Source organism: Ictalurus punctatus, chromosome 11, assembly GCF_001660625.3.
Source record: "Ictalurus punctatus breed USDA103 chromosome 11, Coco_2.0, whole genome shotgun sequence".
Lineage (NCBI taxonomy): Eukaryota > Metazoa > Chordata > Actinopteri > Siluriformes > Ictaluridae > Ictalurus > Ictalurus punctatus.
The window spans coordinates 8,035,131-8,054,943 of record NC_030426.2 but is presented as its reverse complement, the minus strand read 5'-3'; the positions used below and the strand labels follow the sequence as shown (position 1 = coordinate 8,054,943).

The window sequence follows — 19,813 nt, the reverse complement described above, 5'->3', positions numbered from 1 at the left end:
CAAGTTCTAAGTTGTTGAACACATCCAGATGTAAATATCATGAAAGAAAGCTGAAATTCTGATCCATCATCTCATATCCATCTTTCGATCTCAAACCCAAATGTCTTCAGTGAATAGCGAAAACATTAGAATCGGTCTTGCTGTTCCAGTACTTTCAAAGGAGACTGTATTTCAGTCTTTCATTTGGGAGTTGTAGACAAGAAACCATCCTGGGAAAAACTGTGTGGAGTGGCTACTGATGATGTGTGAGCAGAGAGGATTTGGATCACTTGTGTGCAACAGATGGTCGCAGTCTTTTAACACCTGGATACAGAGAGATTCCCTTGGTTGTGAACACAGGCCAAGAGAATGCTAGGTTTACCTGGGTCCACAAAATTCTGTGAACAGACAGACCTTCTTTGTTATGAACTTAATCAAGAATCACCTGAGATGGAGAGTGACTGCTTGAGCTCAAGACTGACTTTTTGACATCCTGCATGTCACAACCACAGCTGTCAAAGCAGAAATAACACTTATGATGCAGTCGAGAGCTCAGCTCCCCTCATATTAGTTTTTAGTAGTTTGTCCTGGTGAGCCGGAGCAGCTCACTGTTTACACACTGTTTTCTTTTTCCATTTTTCTTTTTCTAGTCCTTCTGTATTACTAATTTGCATACTAGAAATATCCTTCAAACAGAAAAGAAGCTATTGAAGAAAAAGTATTTCAGGCATTTGACCAGCCTGTAACCTTGACCGACAGCCGGATGGACGGACAACCCGAAAACATAATGCCTTTAACCACTTGAGCACAACTTAAGGCTTTCTTTGTTATTAAGGTCCAGATGTATACCACTGAATATCAGCTGAAAAAATGAGATGTAACCTACATAAGAAATGTTAACTGTAAACACTTTAACACTTAAATAAAATACACTCAGTATTGTGCATAAAGATTTGCAAGAAAACGGGCAGTATTTTGCACACAAATGATACCCTGCACATAATAAATTCAGTAGTTCATTACATAATCATTATAAATGGTTCTACGTTTGTATTGGTCATGTTTTTTAAATGTAATATTCTGAATAATGTTTATACACACACACACACACATATATATTATATATATATATATATATATATATATATATATATATATATATATATATATATATATATATATATATATATATAACATAAACATTGCAGTTTTGTTCATGAATCTGCTTTCTATGGACAATTCCGTCAATTTCTTTTAACATACTTATTTGTAATGCTCCGAGTTACTTGTATACAGATTTTGAGTGTGTAAGAGTGTGTGTGTGTATGTGTGTCTCACCGGTGTCATTCCATCAGTGTCCAGAGAGCTGTCAGGCAACTCCTCCACCATTGGGTACCCTGACTTTTGAAGGACATTAAAAGACATTAGTGTGAGCAGTGAGAAAGGCATTCCTACAGTAGTATACAGGATGAGTATGTCTTCTTCTTTTTTTTTTGTTTAAAAAAAAAAAAATCAAGATTCATAAAGATGCATACAGAATAGTTTTTTTTTTTTAGTTGCACCTTTACACTGTAAAGGAAATGAAAATTGTGAGGTGCCTAGAGGTTCACACCACTATCTGAGAGGTACCTTGCCATTTGAAGAGATCCTGGCTGTTTGAGAAGGCAGCATCATGGAGTATGATTGGGTGATGACATCCCTGCCCTCTGTGCTCTGGGCATCAGTAGTAAATGAGGAGGAACTGAGCGTATCTGACGATTCTGCACGTAGCATGGTCTGCAAAATGCAATTCAGTTCTACTTAGTTACACGAGCCACACTCATGCATGTATATTCCATTCCAAACGGTCAATCATTTCTTGCTTTTCCCGAATTCATTTCAATTCAATTAGCAAACTCGTTTTACTCGGGCCAAACTCAGCTTATCGGAAAGGTACAGTATTAACATGTCACTCAAGCTAGAGATCTGCCCATATGCTCTGGATTATAACCCACCCTCAGCTCAGGCAGGAAGCCGTTATTTAGCTTCAGACATTCACACACCAGAGTGTAAACCCTGTAAACAGCATCAGAGCATTTCAGAAGAAGAGAGCTTTCGGTAAAGACTTTCAGAATGACACATTTGAAATCCCTTCAGAATGGCTGCTACATCTGCTGCCGGGTCTCTACTGCACCCACCGGTTCTGAATAAGCAGTTTCTGGAAGAAAAAAAAAATCTAGGACAAAATAGTGTTAAAGTCGGTTGCCTCACCTGACTCAGCTGTCGCGCATTTGCATGCTGGGTATTGTGGGTCAGGTCAGAGGAGAGCTGAGTGAGTACAGAGATGGGAGGGAGAGAGACAAAGAGCACGTTTGAGTATGGAAATCCCCTAAACATTATGGCTAACTTGCATATACATGACATACACACACTCTCAAGCACAGTCACTAACTACAGAGACACAGGCAAGCTGAAAAATGCCATGATTTTTGAACAGTGACAAAAAAGAAGTGATAAGGATCATTGTACATGATCGAATCTGATGGTCTAAACACAACACACAAGTTTTAAAACACAACAAAAAAACAACAACAACAACAACACTAAATTCACAAACCTGTATGATCTCTGTGTAAGGTTTCAGTATGCCAGTTGTATCTAAATGTGTGCTAAAAACATAAGCGTGTCCTATTTTATATCAACCATCTGTTCTACTAAGCATGACAGTTCTCTAGAGAGGCTGCTATGTGTTAGTTCCTGTATGTCAGCTGAAATAACTGTCAGAGTTAAGGTTCTTCCTGTTCAGTAAAAAAAAAACGAAAATCACACCCAACTTACAGCAGCAGAGTTCATCAATCTGCTTTCAAATTATAATCCAGCAAATTCCAGCTCTGCTTAATCCAGGGAACAGTCTGTTACTTTGTACAGCTTCATGAAAACTATCCCTCATGCCACACTCAACGTATCTGAGGCACAGCTCCAACCCACATCAGTCTCCATTTAGAACTTCCTCAATTAAAGGAAGGTGGCATAATCAGCATGTTAAATATCTCCCTCTCTATGTCTCTCTCTGTTTCTGTCTCACTCACTCACTCACACACACATGCACACGCTCACGCGCACATGCACACACAGAGGAACAAGGAACTGCAGCATGGTTTAAGTGATTTTCCGTTATTTAAACGCACTCTCTCTCTCTCTCGCTAACAAAACAACTCTTACCACATAAGCATTACGTGGCATTTTGCAGCAATCTGCATGTGGCATGGTGTGTGTGTGTGTGTGTGTGTGTGTGTCCGGCTGCCAGTGCAGAAACCTGGTCTGGCCCTCAGCATCAGATCTACAGGCATTACTCCCTTTACACTAGAAGCATTAGCTAAACAAAAAGCTATTTGAGGCACATAAATAAATAACTGAGGATGGAAAGCATAATCCCCTTTTTAATTTAACTCTGCCTTCTGCTCTAATCTGCACACTCATCCTCAGGCAATCTGCCATCATTTTTGTGTGTGTGTGTGTGTGTGTGTGTGTGGGCGTGTGTTTGATTGTCTGCCCTTATTGTCTAGATAGAAGTAAGGGACTGTGCAGAGATCTTCAGAAAACGCAGAATTTCTGCTTCCTGTTTATATGATCATTTCAGTCCGACTTTTCATCTAAACTCTGCAGGTGATCAGGACATTTTATATGTTCAGTCTGTACACAGAACACCTCACACGGCCAGAGCACAGCCAAGCCGACTCTACCCGTCATCATCAGACTCAGACAGAATTCCACCGGATCCTCAAATCGGGCTTCGACGGTACGGTCACACTCTTTTTCTCATTCAATTCTGAACATATAGACGAAACCTCTGCTTCTGTCGGACACGGATGACCCCTCCGGTGCACAGCAAAATCCCCAGAACCTAGACGTGTTGAATGAACTCTTTGGGTGTTCATTTGTGTCCAATTGTACATGAATAAACACCGTCGCTCTACTGGTTTTATTTCAGAACGGACATACATCAGTGTTTACCACTCTCGTTTTGTTTTCTGTGTTTTTCCTGTTTAACCGTATCAGACCACACATACACTGGTTCATCTACTATCTCAGTTGGTGATCTCTTGAGCAGGGGTGTCCAATCTTATCCGGAAAGAGCTGTGGTGGGTTCAGGTTTTCATTCCAACCAAGCAGAAGCCACACCAGAGTCTATTGAAAGACAAGACCAACTGATTAAGCGGGTGTAATCAGGTGTGTCCTGCTTGGCTGGAATGAAAACCTGCACACACACCGGCCCTTTTCCGGATAAGATTGGAAACCCCTGTTCTTGAGGGATGATGTCGATTTATTTATTTATTTATTTAAAACACGGCTGAAACTCAGTTTATATTTAAGGCTGAAAAAAGCACATGGCCCCTTGTTTGTGCATTAGGGTAAATCATTGTGACTTCTGCCTAACAGGAGTTTCAAGAGCTAGTCTTTCCTACTAGCTTTCGAGAGCTAGTCTTTGTTATTCCACCAGGAGCAAACTACAGCAATAAACTGTCAATTATTCTGAAAACTACAGTCACCGCCCACCTTTACTTTCATGCAGTTATCTAATCAGCCAATAACGAGGCAGCAGCAGCACAATGCATAAAATCATGCAGATACAGGTCAAGAGCATCAGTTAATGTTCACATCAAACATCAGAATTGGGGAAAAATGTGATCTTTGTGACTTTAACCGTGGCATGGTTGTTGGCTGGTTTGAGTATTTCAGAAACTGCTGATCTCCTGGGATTTTCCTCGTGTGAGCGGAGGGTCTGCAGGCTGAAACACCTTGCTGATGAGAGAGATGGAGGAGAGGAGAGCAGAATGTCCAGACTGGGCTGAGCTGACAGGAAGTCTATAACAGAAAGTAACTCAAAATATTCACTCTTTACAACCGTGTTGAGCAGAAAAGCATCTCGAACACACAGCACATCAAACCTTGAGGTGGATGGGCTACAACAGCAAAAGTCCACATCAGGTTCCACTCCAATCAGCCAAGATCAAGAACCTGAGTCTATCATAGGCACAGACTCACCCTAAATGGACAGTTGAAAATGAGTTGCCAGTCTTGTCCAGTTTAACTGAAGCTCTTGACCTGTATCTGCATGATTTGATGCATTGCGCTGCTGCCACATGATTAGCTGATTAGACAACTGCATTAGATTACTGAAGGTGTACAAGTGTTCCTAATAAAATGGATGGTGAGTGTATATTGATCCTTTTTTTTTAAAATTGAAATTCAGGCCATATTATAGACTGCAACACTGCATATGGAGAGGTTCAAAGGAATGAACATTTATGCAAGGTACTACATGTAAATCTTAATAAATAAACAGATGTTGATATGTTATTGGTCAACTAATGTTTTTGGCTCAGACCACTTGACATACGAGTAATGTGACCTGTTACCTAAAATTAGTTTGACCTGCTGCTGTAGATCCTTTCTGACATGTTACAGAAGTCACCTGCATATGATCTGCTTGTTTATACAGAAACTGGAATAGATATAGACATATTGATGTCGTCTAGCAGATACCGGTAAACGTTTTAATGTCAAGGCTGAACACGTTGGGGGACCACACACATATACACATATAGTTGTTTTTTTTTTTTACCCTGCTCAAAAATGTGCTTCCTGAGTTGTAAAGGGGAAGTGACAGGTGGCTGGAGTCACATGGGGAAGTCCCAGGCTGTGTAACACTGGCCTGAAAATGAGGTGACAATAACACGTGATATGAAACAGAAAGAAAACTGGAAATATCAGAATGCCATGACATGTTTAGTAGTCATTGTGTTTAATAAAATCAACTAATTGAACCTAAAAGCACAGAGTTGATTTTTAATGTGTTTGTGCAGGTGGATACCAAATACATAATGAATACAAAATGGTTACCGTGTTTTGGATATGATCACTCCGGCGAGCTCTACGTGGTGGTTTCCATGAACGCTCCTTGGTAACACTGTTGACGTAGTAAAAGCGACCAGATTCAGGGTCTTGATACTGCTCCCACAGCTGCAGCATCTGCAAAGGCTTCTGGCCTGGGACTGGGCTAGGGACCTCTGCCGATTGCTTCCTCTGCGTGTCTGTCAATGAATTTTGAGAGCTGTAGGTCTGAAAAGAAAGACGGATGAAGATTGGATTTAAAAAAAAAATAAATAAAAAAAAAAAGCATAGCAGCCATGTAAATTGTTTGCAATCATAATACATTGTATGTACATAGAGTACACAACTTCTAAGCATTTTCTGAAGAATTCTTTTTTTACAGTACCAAAGTATAAACATTTCCACCACAGCGGTGATGAATTATCAATTCAGAAGGTGAGGATTAACTTTCTAGAACACCACGGCTCTCACAGTAGTTTCCGGCTGTCACATAAATGACAGGTTTATATGAACGAGCCTGTACAAATACATTATAAATCCTATAATATTAGTTCACATGCACTGATAGGGTGAACGCTGCACATAATCTATTAATAAATGGATTAAAATGTGCTAAGATTTCCTGTTAGTAGATGTTTATGTAGCATTTATGGAAGGACTCTCGGATGTCCACACTTTTCTAGTTTCCCGATATAGGAGAGTCTTCAACATAAAACAGTCTGCACTTTCAGGTTTCACAGTCACATGACAAGCTGAATTTCTTTTTCAGAAAAAAGACAGGCTGGTGATCGAAAAAAAAAAAAAAACTGTATAACATAAGTGATAACAAGGATGGACTTGGTTTTCAAACGTTTCATAGCATTAAATGTAACTATAAACCGTTAAAAGAAGCGTATTATGTCATTCGTTAATCAATTACATATGATAATCGTTGCAAAATTGCTGTGGTATTAGAGGAATAACACCTTGGACCATGCTGTTATAAGACCTCTTCAGGGTAGTTTCATTGCCCCAGCATGTATTATTTTCATATAACAGCATGGTCTTTCGTGTGTTATACCTTACTCATACCACAAAGCTATTGAATGTGCAATTGTGACTAGTCAGAATGTGATTATGTTTCTATAACTGCTGGCTGGCTGGAAGATAAATCACAGGTTTATAACAATGCACTCATTGTAAAATATTCGTGTGTTTCTATAGTAATAATTTGCACAAATGGCAGATACTCAACATAATTTAAAAAAATAATAATTTTAAACGCGCAATTGTACAATTGATATTGTATAGTAAGAGATGTTTATTTAGCATTTAGGAAATATTCTCCGGGGTTTGTGCTTTGTAAAAGTCTGAGGTAATGCTGTAACTAAGCCCTTCCATCACAGAGGACTTTGGGGTTTCTTATTAACATGACAAGCTACACTTTCTGTCTTATTAACTTATGAGAGAGAGTATAAAAGAGAGGCAGGAACAACTGTTTATAGCTGTTATACCATATGTAATAACAGGAACTAACTTGTTTCAGTTTTTATGATTTTTTTCCCTTTTTTTAGTTTACTTGCACTCAAGTTATTATGATGAGAATTATACCTTCAGTTTTGCTTAGTGTTAATAGTAATAGTTAAGGTATTTAATATAAGAGTTAGTTCCTCACCAGTATGATAACATAAATATACAGTATGTGTATTGGGTTACATTTAAAGACAGATAGGGGCAAACAACACGAACAGGGCGAAGGGATAAAGCCGGAAGCAGAGTGAGAGACCATTAAACCATATCAAAGATCCCATTCTCAACATCAAGCTGAACAAAGAAAAAAAAAAAACGTTTGTAAATCGCTTCAGCATATTAAACTCAAACTACATAGTATCTCTCCATGGTTAAATTATTTGCTTAAAGAGGTCAAAAAATGAATGGGTACTGGCCTTGAGTGAAGTAACTCTATTCTAGAAGAGCTTGACAAACATGTAACGGTCACTCACCACCAGGTGGCTGCTCTGGAGTAGAAACAACAGCAGGAACAGCAGAAGATACACTTGAAGACATGATAATTAAATTACTGTATTTTATGTCCCACAGCTTCAGCTACTTTATCATGGTTAACTCTTTTTTACACCGGTTTTGGAGATGCCTGTGTTCTGCAATGCATTTACATTATTTGGGTTTTCATACTTCACAGTAGTGTGGTTACTGGCTCATACAAAACTAGACACTCAGGGTTTTAGGATTCTGCAGTTTATACATAATATTTATTTATTTTTACCTAGCCTACTAGGTTTAAATATTTGAACTGTACTGTATCAGATGTATACAGTGTTTTACTATAATTCTAATAATAAAAAAGCTTTAACTGTGCTGTCCCTTTTATCTCTATACTGATGTTGTTGTGGAGAAATATGAATCGATTGCCCAGCAGAGGGCTCACACCTCCTCATCACCCTGCTCATCAGCAGCTAAAGTCTCTACGCACAGCAACCCGACAGTGTCCTGACTAATCTTATAACCGACTTGCAGTGATAAACTAATTAGTTTGTGTATACTGGTTGAAAATGTCCGATAAATCAATTTCTATTACGTTGGTGGAATAGAATGCAAGTGTACTGCAAGAAAGGGTTCATCACATACACTATACAGTCAAAAGTATGTGGACACCGGACCATCACACCAATATGTGGGTCTTCACCACCCACAACGGTTGCCACAATGTTTGACGTACACAATCATCTAGAATGTTCCAAGATGACAATACCACTGTGCACAACACAAGGTTCATAAAGACATGGTTTGCCAAGGTTGGAGTGGAAGAACTCGAGCGGCCTGCACAGAGCCCTGACCTCAACCCCACTGAACACCTTTGGGATCAACTGTAATGCTGACTACACACATGGCCTCCTCACCTGACATCAGTGTCTGACCTCACTAATGCTCTTGTGGCTGAATGAGCATAAATCCCCACAGCCATGCTCCAAAATCTAGTGGAAAGCCTTCCCAGAAGAGTGGAGGTTATTATTATAACAGCAAAAGCGGGATGTTCAAAAAGCACATACGGGGTGTTATGGTCAGTTATCTATAATCTTTTAGCTATATAGTATTGCACAATATTTTCCCTGAATTTTGTGTTATAGATATCATATATGTGTATTCACAGATGGCCAACGGGGCTGTTTTCATATAAAATACGATTAAATAAGATTGAGTATTTTTCTCAAGCTTATCTTTTTAAATGTATTGTATCTCATGCTACTATTTTCACAGCAAGCCTAACTAATGAAGCTATGTGGGCAGAACCCTAGTGTAGAGCACTTCCTCTATCTCAACCACCATTTTAGCCTGAAGCAGGCATTTTAAGTTTCAGTACACATATTTAGCATCTGGAGATGTGTCATTCATTTGTCACTTTCAAATCACTTTTGGACGGGAAACTGTTGTGGTTTACATGGTCTTTTCAACTACCATCAGCTTTGTTCATTGTTTGTACTTATGTGTATAATTATCTGTGACCACTGTCTCGCTACAACACACAAAGAACTAACGATTAATTCCATTCTATATGAATATGCTTGTTATTATAAGCTATAAGATATTATACCGCAGTGCTGCTGAATGCTCGAATCTGATCCGATGATTCATGTTCTACAACAGCACGGCTCTGACAGTAGTTCTGGTTGCAAAATTTAAATGAATTATCTGAATGCGTTCCTTCTGATATGTAATCATTTCAACCTTAACAACTGACATTCGTACTTGTATGGTGGACGTGTTGCGTAAACGGATTTTTAAAACATGCATAGGTGTTGGTATGGCGAGGTTTTCTGTGATGAGACATTTAGTTAATGTTTATGAAAGATGACTCCAGTGTCAGCGCTTTATAACAGTCAGAGGTGCCGCAAAGCTGTCATTTTTTCGAGTGTTTTTCGACATGGGAAAGCCTTCAAAATGCGGTTTCTTGGTAACATGACAAGCTTCTTTATTTGTCTTATTAACAGCAACAGAAAAAAAGAGAGCCTGGTGAAGGAATGTTATAACAGGAACTAACTTGTTTCACAGATGTTCCTCAACATTAAGCAGAAATATAAATAGATAAAGAGCAATACATGTTGTTCTTAAATAGATGATCAGTTGTAAAGTGTTGGCAAATTGCTTCAGTAAAAGAGGAAGAAACCACTTTGAGACACGCTGGTTTTGGAACTAAAATATGGCTAAAGAATGTGTGGCATTGGAATGATGACGTTATAGAGACGGTAAATACGACAATGAGAATCTCACTTCTCACTATGCATTCAAAGAGATATCATGAATTTACCGTAGGCAGCAACGGTGTGTGTGTCTGTGTGTTTGTCTGTTTAACAGGCTGCCACCTCAGTGCACTCTCCATCCGAGTGCTAATTCAGACCACATAGCAGAGCTCAGCGCTCCAGTTTTCAGCATAGACTTTTTATGGGGCTATATAAAGAGCTCAGTGTAAAATGTGAGTATGCGTGCTGAGTGTGATTTATAAATGGATGGAGTGATGATGTGACCTATGTGCATCTGTAATCTCTGATTACTCAGAGACATGAGGTACAGTCCCCTCCAAAATTATTGGAACAGCAAGGCCAAATATTTTGTTTGCGCTATACACTGAAGACATTTGGGTTTGAGATCAAAAGTTGAATATGAGGTGATAATTCCGAATTTCAGCTTCCATTTCCTCATATTTACATCTAGACGTGTTAAACAACTTGGCACAACGTGGCACCTTTGGTGGCAGAACAATATTTGGTTGCATATCCGTTGCTTGCAATAACTAGATCAAGCTGGTGACCCACTGATATCACCAAACTGTTGCAGTTTTCTTTTTTTTGTGTGCATTACAAAAAAAATGCTATACAAATCAGTTAAGTATTGCAGTATTACAAAAGAAAGAAGAGCTTTTCCAATACCAATACTAAAACCTTATCTGCCGATACCGATACCCACTACTGATATTGATTTCTTTAAAAACTACTACGCTTTAAAATGTTTTTCTAAACTAAAGAACTTTAGAACTCTTTCACAAAAATCACTTGCATTGTAAATATAAAAAAAAAAGAAAAAAGTCAACCTTCTTTATATGTCAACATTTCCAGTTCAAAAAAGAAATTTATTTGCCATATCCAATTCCAATCTTTGCCATTTGTTACAGGATCTGATATCTGATAAGCTTTCTCTAATATCTGGATGGTATCGGCCCCACACTGATAATGGGATAATCAGATCAGTGCCATCCGTAATAGAAAGAAAGTAATCTTATTAAAGTAAAGCCACATTTATTAACATGGAGGCGTATTGGACATAGTGCTGCTGCGCAATTTATTCACCATGTTTAGTGAAAAATGGACCTCACTAACTGCCACATGTTACCAGTAGCTCCCCCCTAGTGGAAAAATTCAGCCTTCTAAACATGAGTGAATGAGTGGAAGAGTGAGTGAGCGAGTGGAAGAGTGAGTGGAAGAGTGAGTGAGTGAATGAGTGGCCGAGTGAGTGAATTAGTGTGTGAATGAGTGGCCCAGTGAGTGAATGAGTTGCTGCATGAGTGGCAGAGTGAGTGAATGAGTGGCCGAGTGAGTGAATGATTGTGTGAATGAGTGTGTGAATAAGTGTGTGAATGAGTGGCCGAGTGAGTGGCCGAGTGAGTGAATGAGTGGCCGAGTGAGTGAATGAGTGTGTGAATGAGTGTGTGAATGAGTGAGTGAATGAGTGTGTGAATGAGTGTGTGAATGAGTGGCCGAGTGAGTGGCCGAGTGAGTGAATGAGTGGCTGAATGAGTGGCCGAGTGAGTGAATGAGTGAGTGAATGAGTGTGTGAATGAGTGGCCGAGTGAGTGGCCGAGTGAGTGAATGAGTGAGTGAATGAGTGTGTGAATGAGTGGCCGAGTGAGTGAATGAGTGTGTGAATGAGTGTGTGAATGAGTGTGTGAATGAGTGGCCGAGTGAGTGGCCGAGTGAGTGAATGAGTGTGTGAATGAGTGTGTGAATGAGTGTGTGAATGAGTGGCCGAGTGAGTGAATGAGTGGCTGAATGAGTGGCCGAGTGAGTGAATGAGTGAGTGAATGAGTGGCAGAGTGAGTGAATGAGTGTGTGAATGAGTGGCAGAGTGAGTGAATGAGTGTGTGAATGAGTGGCAGAGTGTGTGAATGAGTGAGTGAATGAGTGGCAGAGTGTGTGAATGAGTGAGTGAATGAGTGGCAGAGTGTGTGAATGAGTGAGTGAATGAGTGGCCGAGTGAGTGAATGAGTGGCCGAGTGAGTGAATGAGTGAGTGAATGAGTGGCCGAGTGAGTGAATGAGTGTGTGAATGAGTGTGTGAATGAGTGGCCGAGTGAGTGAATGAGTGTGTGAATGAGTGGACGAGTGAGTGAATGAGTGGCAGAGTGAGTGAATGAGTGTGTGAATGAGTGGCCGAGTGAGTGAATGAGTGGCCGAGTGAGTGAATGAGTGGCCGAGTGAGTGAATGAGTGTGTGAATGAGTAGCCGAGTGAGTGAATGAGTGGCCGAGTGAGTGAATGAGGGAGTTACAAATCAGTTCCATGAGCCACTACTGAGTCTGTGCTTCAACCCAGCAATCATTCAATAGTAATTCACAGGATACCTTAGAAGGAAGTCAGGCAGCACTTCAGGTAATAAAAAGGCCCTTACTGGAAGCTACCAGGTATTCATATTTTGTTCTCCACAATCTCTTTTAGCTACGAAAGTTATACTTAGTAAGTTAGCTGTCTACCATTGACCACAGAGCTGCACAAAGCCTTGTGAAGTGAGTACACTTACAATGTAAACATAGCTCATAGATCAAAACAAAGAGAATCCTTTCCTCTTCAAGAGTTTTCATCTAGCTAGCTAAATGTTAGCTACCTAGCTTGGTCTGTTTGCTGTGTGTTAAGTTTTGAAACCACACAAGAACAGTTACACAGTCCATACAGGATTTCGAGTTTTGTTGTGATTGTTGCAGCCAAAAATGCTTGATTTTGCTGCGGCTTTTTCCCCCTCAAAATCTGCTATTCAATTTGCGTTTCAAATCAGTTTTTTGTGCTTGTTTGCGGAAAACTACTTGGATTAGCCTTTTTGACACACATGAATTAAAGAGGCCTTTGCTTGAATGCACGTTGTGATGAAGTCACATGACGCACCTTGGCCCAAATCTGCAGAAATTTCGAAAAATTGCAAGCTCCTCCGAATATTGCAGTTTCCTTGATTTTGCAGTAATTTCTGCGATCACAAAATCGCTAAATCCTGGAGGACTGTTTAAGGCGCATCAGTGGCGATTAGACCAACAATGCACAGAATATGGAGAGATCAGAATGGAGCATAAACATAAGACAGACTGAGCTCAATAGCTAAAAGACAAGTTTTTGTTAAAGGGGTATGTCCTCGCTTTTTCACCTACTAATCCGTAACTGTGATAATCACATCGAAACATTTCCGTAATGCTAAAGTGCAGATGATAATAGCAGCAGATAATTACATCCTTATAGTCTCTAGTTTGGCTGCAACCCAAACCAAATGCTACTGCACAACACACTCACATGGATTAATCCACATGGTGGTGAACAGTGCAGCACAACCCATGTTATTAAATATTTTTCTGTAAATACAGTTACAATCAAAATTATTCAACCCGCATTGCAAATCAGGTTTATTGTTAAAATTTACAGACTTTCAGCTGTTTGCAATGAACAAATCAAAGAAAAGCAATTGAAATACAATTGCTTGAAAAGCAACACAGTGAATGCTTCAAGTGGTTTCCCCAAATTCAACTGAAAATGCAACTTATGATTTCTCCAGTTTCAATATTATTCACCCCCCCTGAATAGCATCCTTCAAAACAGCACAAATATGCAAAACAGGTGTTGTCTCAAACACATTACCTGAACTGGCTAGGAAATATATGAAATACCTGGACGGGGCAGAAAAAGGAAGCTATCAATGGCTGCAACCAGATTTCTGAGAAGGCATGTTCTGAAAAACCCTCATGTGATTGCAAAAGACCTGCAGCAAGACTTAGCAGACCTGCAGCAACAGGCACTGTGGTTTCAGTGAGCACTGTAAAGGCACGTACTAAACGCAAAAGGTTTCCATGCCAGAACTCCAAGACGTACACCAATACTGACTCGAAAGAGGATGAAAGAACCTTCTGTTCACAGTCAAGCATGGTGGTGGCTCGGTGATGCTCTGGGGCTGCTTTGCATCCTCTGGCACTGGAAACCTGCAGCGTGTGGAAGGCGAGATGGACTCATTGAAGTATTAGGAAATCCTAGGAGAAAACGTCATGCCAGCTGTGAGGAAGCTGAAGCTTGGACATCATTGGACTGTCCAACAGAACAATAATCCCAGTCATACCTCAAATTCCACCATGGCTTGGTTGCAGAAAAAGTCGTGTAAGATTCTACAGGGCCATCACAGTCACCTGACTTGATCCCTATAGAAAATCTCTGGTGGGATTTGAAGGCGGCGGTTGCAGCACGCAAACCCAAGTATATTACTGAGCTGGAGGCCATTGCTCATGAGAAATGGGATAAGATATTCTCACAAAACTGGTGTCTGGTTATGCATCTCGTTTTCAGCATGTCATAACAGCAAAAGTGTGCTCTCCTAAGTACTAAAGATGCTTGCCATGAAGGGGTTGAATAATTTTGAAACTGGAGAAGTCATTGTAAGTTGCATTTTCAGTTGAATTTGGGGAAAACACTTGAAGCATTCGTGGTGTTGAACTTTTTCAATTGATTTTGTTTGATTTGTTCATTGCAAACAGCTGAAATTCATTTACAATGGGGGTTGAACAATTATGATTGCAACTGTACCCTGCTATTGGATTCACTCAGCCAAATCTCCTAATATTACATACATCAGTCAATATTAATGCCCTGCCAAATACTGTCACCTACCTGCATAACATCCTTTGAGACTCACACACATGTATGCACATTTAAACAACTGCAGTCAGCCTGTCTGATAACAACTTAACTAATGCATTGGTGTATGAAAGATGTGGCACAGAATACTTATTTCTCAATACATGAATATGTGTATGTGTGGGTGCGTATGTACATGGATGTACCTGGATGTTTCCGTCTGTGTGTTTGTGAGTGGTGCTTCCCACATCCCATTGGCTGAAGGACTTAGGGGAGCTGGAGGGACTCGGCCTGCTGATGTGCAGTTCCCCGTACGGGTTCTGAGGCAAGTGACTGGAGCTCTTGCTGCGTGGTATCAGAGACGCCGGGACCTTGAGGTGACCTAAAGGTGAGGCAGTTGTAGAGATGGGCGATGTGGTGAAATGTCTTCCTTGTGCGCCTTTTCCTATGCATGAGTTCTTAAAAGCAAAGTTACTGTTCAGGTCCTCCATGGAACGACAGAATTCTTTAGCAGGTACTGACCAGGAAGAAGAAAGAAAAACAATTAGAGTAAACTTAGAATACAACACACATTTAAAACAGAAATGTCAAGACCCGTTAGACCCACTGCACAACCCCAAATTTATAAAAAAAATTTTACCAGTATAACCAGATTTCCAGGTGGTAAAGAGTACTTTTCTCAACAACACAACACTATAGCCAGCGGCTGAATGGCGCTAAGTAAACACTCCTGCGTGACCTGGGTGGTATTCAAATAAGCAAGCTCCCAGTGTGGTGTCCTAGCCTACTGATTCTCATTGGTTGCTACTCAACAACCAGAAATGAGCTGACTGAAATTTGACGTGTTCTCAATCCCCAAAAACTAACCGCGTTAAAAGCCCTGCCTTATGTGTAACCTACATCACTTCCCCTCTAATAATGTAAGCAGAAACTCTCGATAAGGTAAAATCATTACATTTCGTGTATGTTCTGGAGTTAATCAAGCACTCTCTTCCCCAAAAGTGAAGGTTTGATGCAGTCTGCATAGACCAAAACCAAACCACAGAACAAGACATGTATTCTTTGTACTAGAACAGAGTGCAGAGGCCAAAGGCAATAAAGGGATTGTGGCCAGAGCATGGTAGTATTGCACTTGATTACATTTGTTTATTTTGAATACATTGAACTAGGGATCACAGGTCATAGTTTTACATTGTATGTTTATTTTTTTATTCATTTTCAGCACATTTTAATGGAGTACTGTCCTAATTAAAGGACGTGGGGGTTTTTTGACAATTTTTTTTGTTAATAAATCATACACTAATTCATGATTTTACTTCATGCTTTTCAATTTTCAAAAGCATGAAAGGCTAAATTATTACAAATTAGACATCTACAAAATGTATTTGTAATAATAATTTAAAAAATGCAAAAAATGAGCCTTGGCCAAGATTTTTTTATTCAGATGTATTACTAATAAAATATTCCTGCATGTAAAAAAAAAAATAAATAGCCAGTCCGTACAAAAAACAAAACAAAACAACAGTTGTGTCCAAAAATTGCTGCGACTTTTTAAAAAATTTACGATGCAACTTGCAAAACTCAGGTTTTCTGTGCTTTTTTTCATAAAACTACACAGTGATGTTTGTTGGTAAATGAGACCTTTTAGCTGTACTTAATGCACGTTGTGAACATGTCACATGATCCGTCTCAGCCCAAATCTGCTGAAAATCTGCGACAATTTTGAAAATTTTATTCATTTTTGTGTTCACAAAATCCTGAAGGCACTGATTAGAGTATACTGCTGCTCGAATGTTTGTGCCATCTGTGACATTGGTTCGATCCTGACCTCGAGTTACTGTCTGTGCGGAGTTTTACATGTTCTCTCGTGTTCGTGTGTGTCTCTTCCTCTAGGCTTTCCAGTTTCCTTCCACTGTCTAAAAATAAACTGGTATATGGATTGGCCATGTTAAGCTGCCCCTAGGCGTGAATGAGTGTGTGAATCCGTGTGTGCATGGGGCCCTGCAATGGACTGGCATTTCATTCAGGGTGAATTCTTTCACCTTACACCTAGCGTACCCAGGATAGGCTCTGGATTCCCCGTGACCCTGACCAGTGCTTATTAAAAGATGAATTAATTAAATCAATAACATATTAAGTGATTAAATCTTTTAAAGTATTTGACAGACAACATGTAGTGCCAATGTTACAAACATTACCGAGTTAGCAAGCAAATCATTTTATGACATAACATTCTTTCACAGTCGAGAGGTGGAGGCAGCCTTTTGTATGACATAATGCATACTACATAATAATATTTTAATATATATTAACATATATATATATATATAAGATTGTTTTGTCTCCATTTGTTGACATTAAATAGTTTGTTCTGTCATTTCAATCCTGTGTACAAGTTATTTTTTACTTAGATTTTTTTTTTTTTTAACTTTTTTGTACAAATATTTACTTAAGGTCATTACTTTTTCAAGTAACACCTTTGAGTAAGGTTATGAGCTACTCTTACTTTTGCTTTTGCTTCTAACACCATCACAGTAATTTTAGCACTTACAGTATATGGCCAAAGGTGTGTGGACACCTAATCATCACACCCATATGTGCTTATTGAACATCCCATTCCCGATTGAGTCCTCCTTTGCTGTTATTATAATCTCCACTGTTCTGGAAAGGCTTTCCCCTAGACTCATTTTAGAGCATGGTTGATGAGATTTTCCCATTCAGCCACCAGAGCAATAGTGATGTCTGGCACTGAGGAGGCCTGGGGCACACGTTTGGCCCCATCCCAAAGGTGTTCATAGGGGTTGATTTCAGGGCTCTGTGCAGGACACTATCCAATCAATCAATCAACATTTAAACACAGCATAAATAGATCCAAAGTGCTGTACAATAGAAAAAGGTAAAACAATAAAATCAACATCTAGTCATTTTCAAAGGCTTAAAAAATAAAAATGAGTTAAGGGAAAATTTAAAAATAGCTAGTGATGACGCAGACCTCACATGAAAGAGGAGACTATTCCAAAGTTTGGGTCTGGTCACAGAAAAAGCCTAATCACCCTTGGATTTACATTGACAACAGGGAACAGACAAAAGTAATTGATTGGAAGATCTGTGCACTCTGGATGGAGAGTAATGGTAAAGAAGGTCACTCATGTACTTTGATGCAAGACCAGACAATGCTTTATATACAAAAAGAAGATTTTAAAATCACCCCTAAACTCAACAGGAAGCCAGGGAAGAGAAGCCAATATGGGGGAAATGTGATCCCTGTTTCTAGACCTGTTAAAAACCTGCCAGCCACATATTGAACAATTTGTAATCAAGATAAAGCAGACTGAGAAAGTCCAATGTACAGCAAATTACAATAGTCTAGCCGTGATGTAATAAGAGCATGGGTTAAAATTTCTGAATCTTTACGAGAAAGGAAACGTTTTAGCTTTGCAATGGATCTGAGATGGAAAAAAAAAAAAGCTTCCCTATATAACAGCACTAATCCGTTTCTCAAAAAGTGAAGAGTCAAAAATGACTCAAAGATTCTAAACTTGCTTTGGATCTAGCTGAGCTTCCAGGGCATGGGAAGAAGACGTGGGACGGCATAAAAACAAGACTATTGTCTTGCAATTGATCAAATTGTCAAATGGGCAGTTAAGTGTCTGGTCTGACTTGAAGGTAAAACTGAGAGTCATCAGCATAGCAGTGATAAGAAATATCATATTTCTGAAAGATATAACCCAAGGGGAAGCATATAAAGGGAAAAGAATAACGGACCTAAAATGGATCCTTGCGGGACACCACAAGATAAGGACCAGAGCACTTCCTCTCCAACCTTGGTAAACCATGCCTTCATGGCCCTAGCATTGTAAACAGGGGCATTGTCATGAAGGAACATGTTTGGGCTAGTCTCTTAGGTTGCAGTGAAGGGACATCTTACAAAGACATCACCTACAATTGTGTGCTTCCAACTTTGTGTCAACAGTTTCAGGAAGACCCACATATGGCTGTGAAGGTCAGCTGTCCATAAACCTTTGGCCAGATGGTGTATCTTATACATATACTTATATACATCATTGAGATCATTACTTATGAATACTCCTGATGAATTCTGGATTCTGATTGGTTAGAATGAAGATAAATTTTCTATAACAGCACAGCTCAGACAGTAGTTCTGGCTACACCACAAATCACGAGTTTATATTAATGCACTCGTTCTAATACATTTTCATTGCTATAGTAAATTACACAGGGACTATGGCGTATTAAAAACATGTATATAGTATTCTGTAAGTAGATGTTTGTTTAACATTTCTGGGAGGAGTCTCCATTGTCAGAGATACAGAGACACTGGATTGGCTTCAGTGCAGGCTTTGAGGTTGGCTGAAAACACGTCAAGCAGCATTTTTATGTCTTATCACTAAAAGAGAGGGAAAAAAATGGAGAAGCTGGATAGGGAACTGTCCTGAGTGTGTTCCACAACATTTAATGTAACTATAAAGTGAAATATAGGGTGTCATTCTTAAAGATTTTTTTTTAAGTATAATTGACAAATTGCTGTGGATTAAGTGGAATAAAACACTTTGGGAAGTTCTGGAAAATAGTCACCTTTGAGTTGATAACAATCCTCTGACCGTCCTGATTATAGTACATTATTGACCTTCTTCTACCAGAACGCTAGAATCTTGTAATCAACCTCTTCTACCTCTTCCCTATTGGCATACTAAGACAAAGGGTAATCGAGCCTTTTCTGTGGCTGGTCCCAAACTCTGGAAGTCTCTCTTTTCACGTGAGGCCAGCTCAGTTTTTAGCCATCTTCTCTTAAATCTTGTTTTTATTATGCTATATGATGCTATGTATAGCACTTTGGATCAACTATTGTTGTCTTTAAATGTGCTTTAGAAATGAAATTTGACTTGGCTCTACTTTGTGTCAGGATGCATGATTATTTTTTATATAACAGCACATCTCACTAAGTTTTATTCCTCAGTTATGAAGCACTGAACACAAACTTTGACTTACAGTGATAAACAAATACAAATTCCACTTATGTATTTGTACACTACAATTCTTTACACACTGTGTACACAAAACTGAATGACACCCT

At 39.4% G+C, this 19,813-nt stretch overlaps 1 protein-coding gene across 7 annotated transcripts in view; it reads right to left on the bottom strand.

Moving 5' to 3' along the window:
• The window catches only part of arhgap9 (Rho GTPase activating protein 9), a 48,567-nt gene that overhangs the window by 16,515 nt on the left and 12,239 nt on the right, over positions 1-19,813 (bottom strand). For 3 of the 7 annotated variants that reach the window (XM_017480060.3, XM_017480059.3, XM_017480058.3), the window contains 6 exons: positions 14,925-15,235; positions 5,863-6,081; positions 5,585-5,674; positions 2,230-2,286; positions 1,609-1,755; positions 1,318-1,380 (listed from right to left, as the gene is read on the bottom strand). In XM_017480060.3, the coding sequence (XP_017335549.1) occupies positions 1,318-1,380; positions 1,609-1,755; positions 2,230-2,286; positions 5,585-5,674; positions 5,863-6,081; positions 14,925-15,235 (887 nt within the window). Of the gene's footprint in view, positions 1-1,317; positions 1,381-1,608; positions 1,756-2,229; positions 2,287-5,584; positions 5,675-5,862; positions 6,082-14,924; positions 19,127-19,813 lie in introns of all 7 variants that reach the window. The other 4 variants (XM_017480063.3, XM_017480062.3, XM_053683795.1 and 1 more) reach the window with 4 other exon arrangements.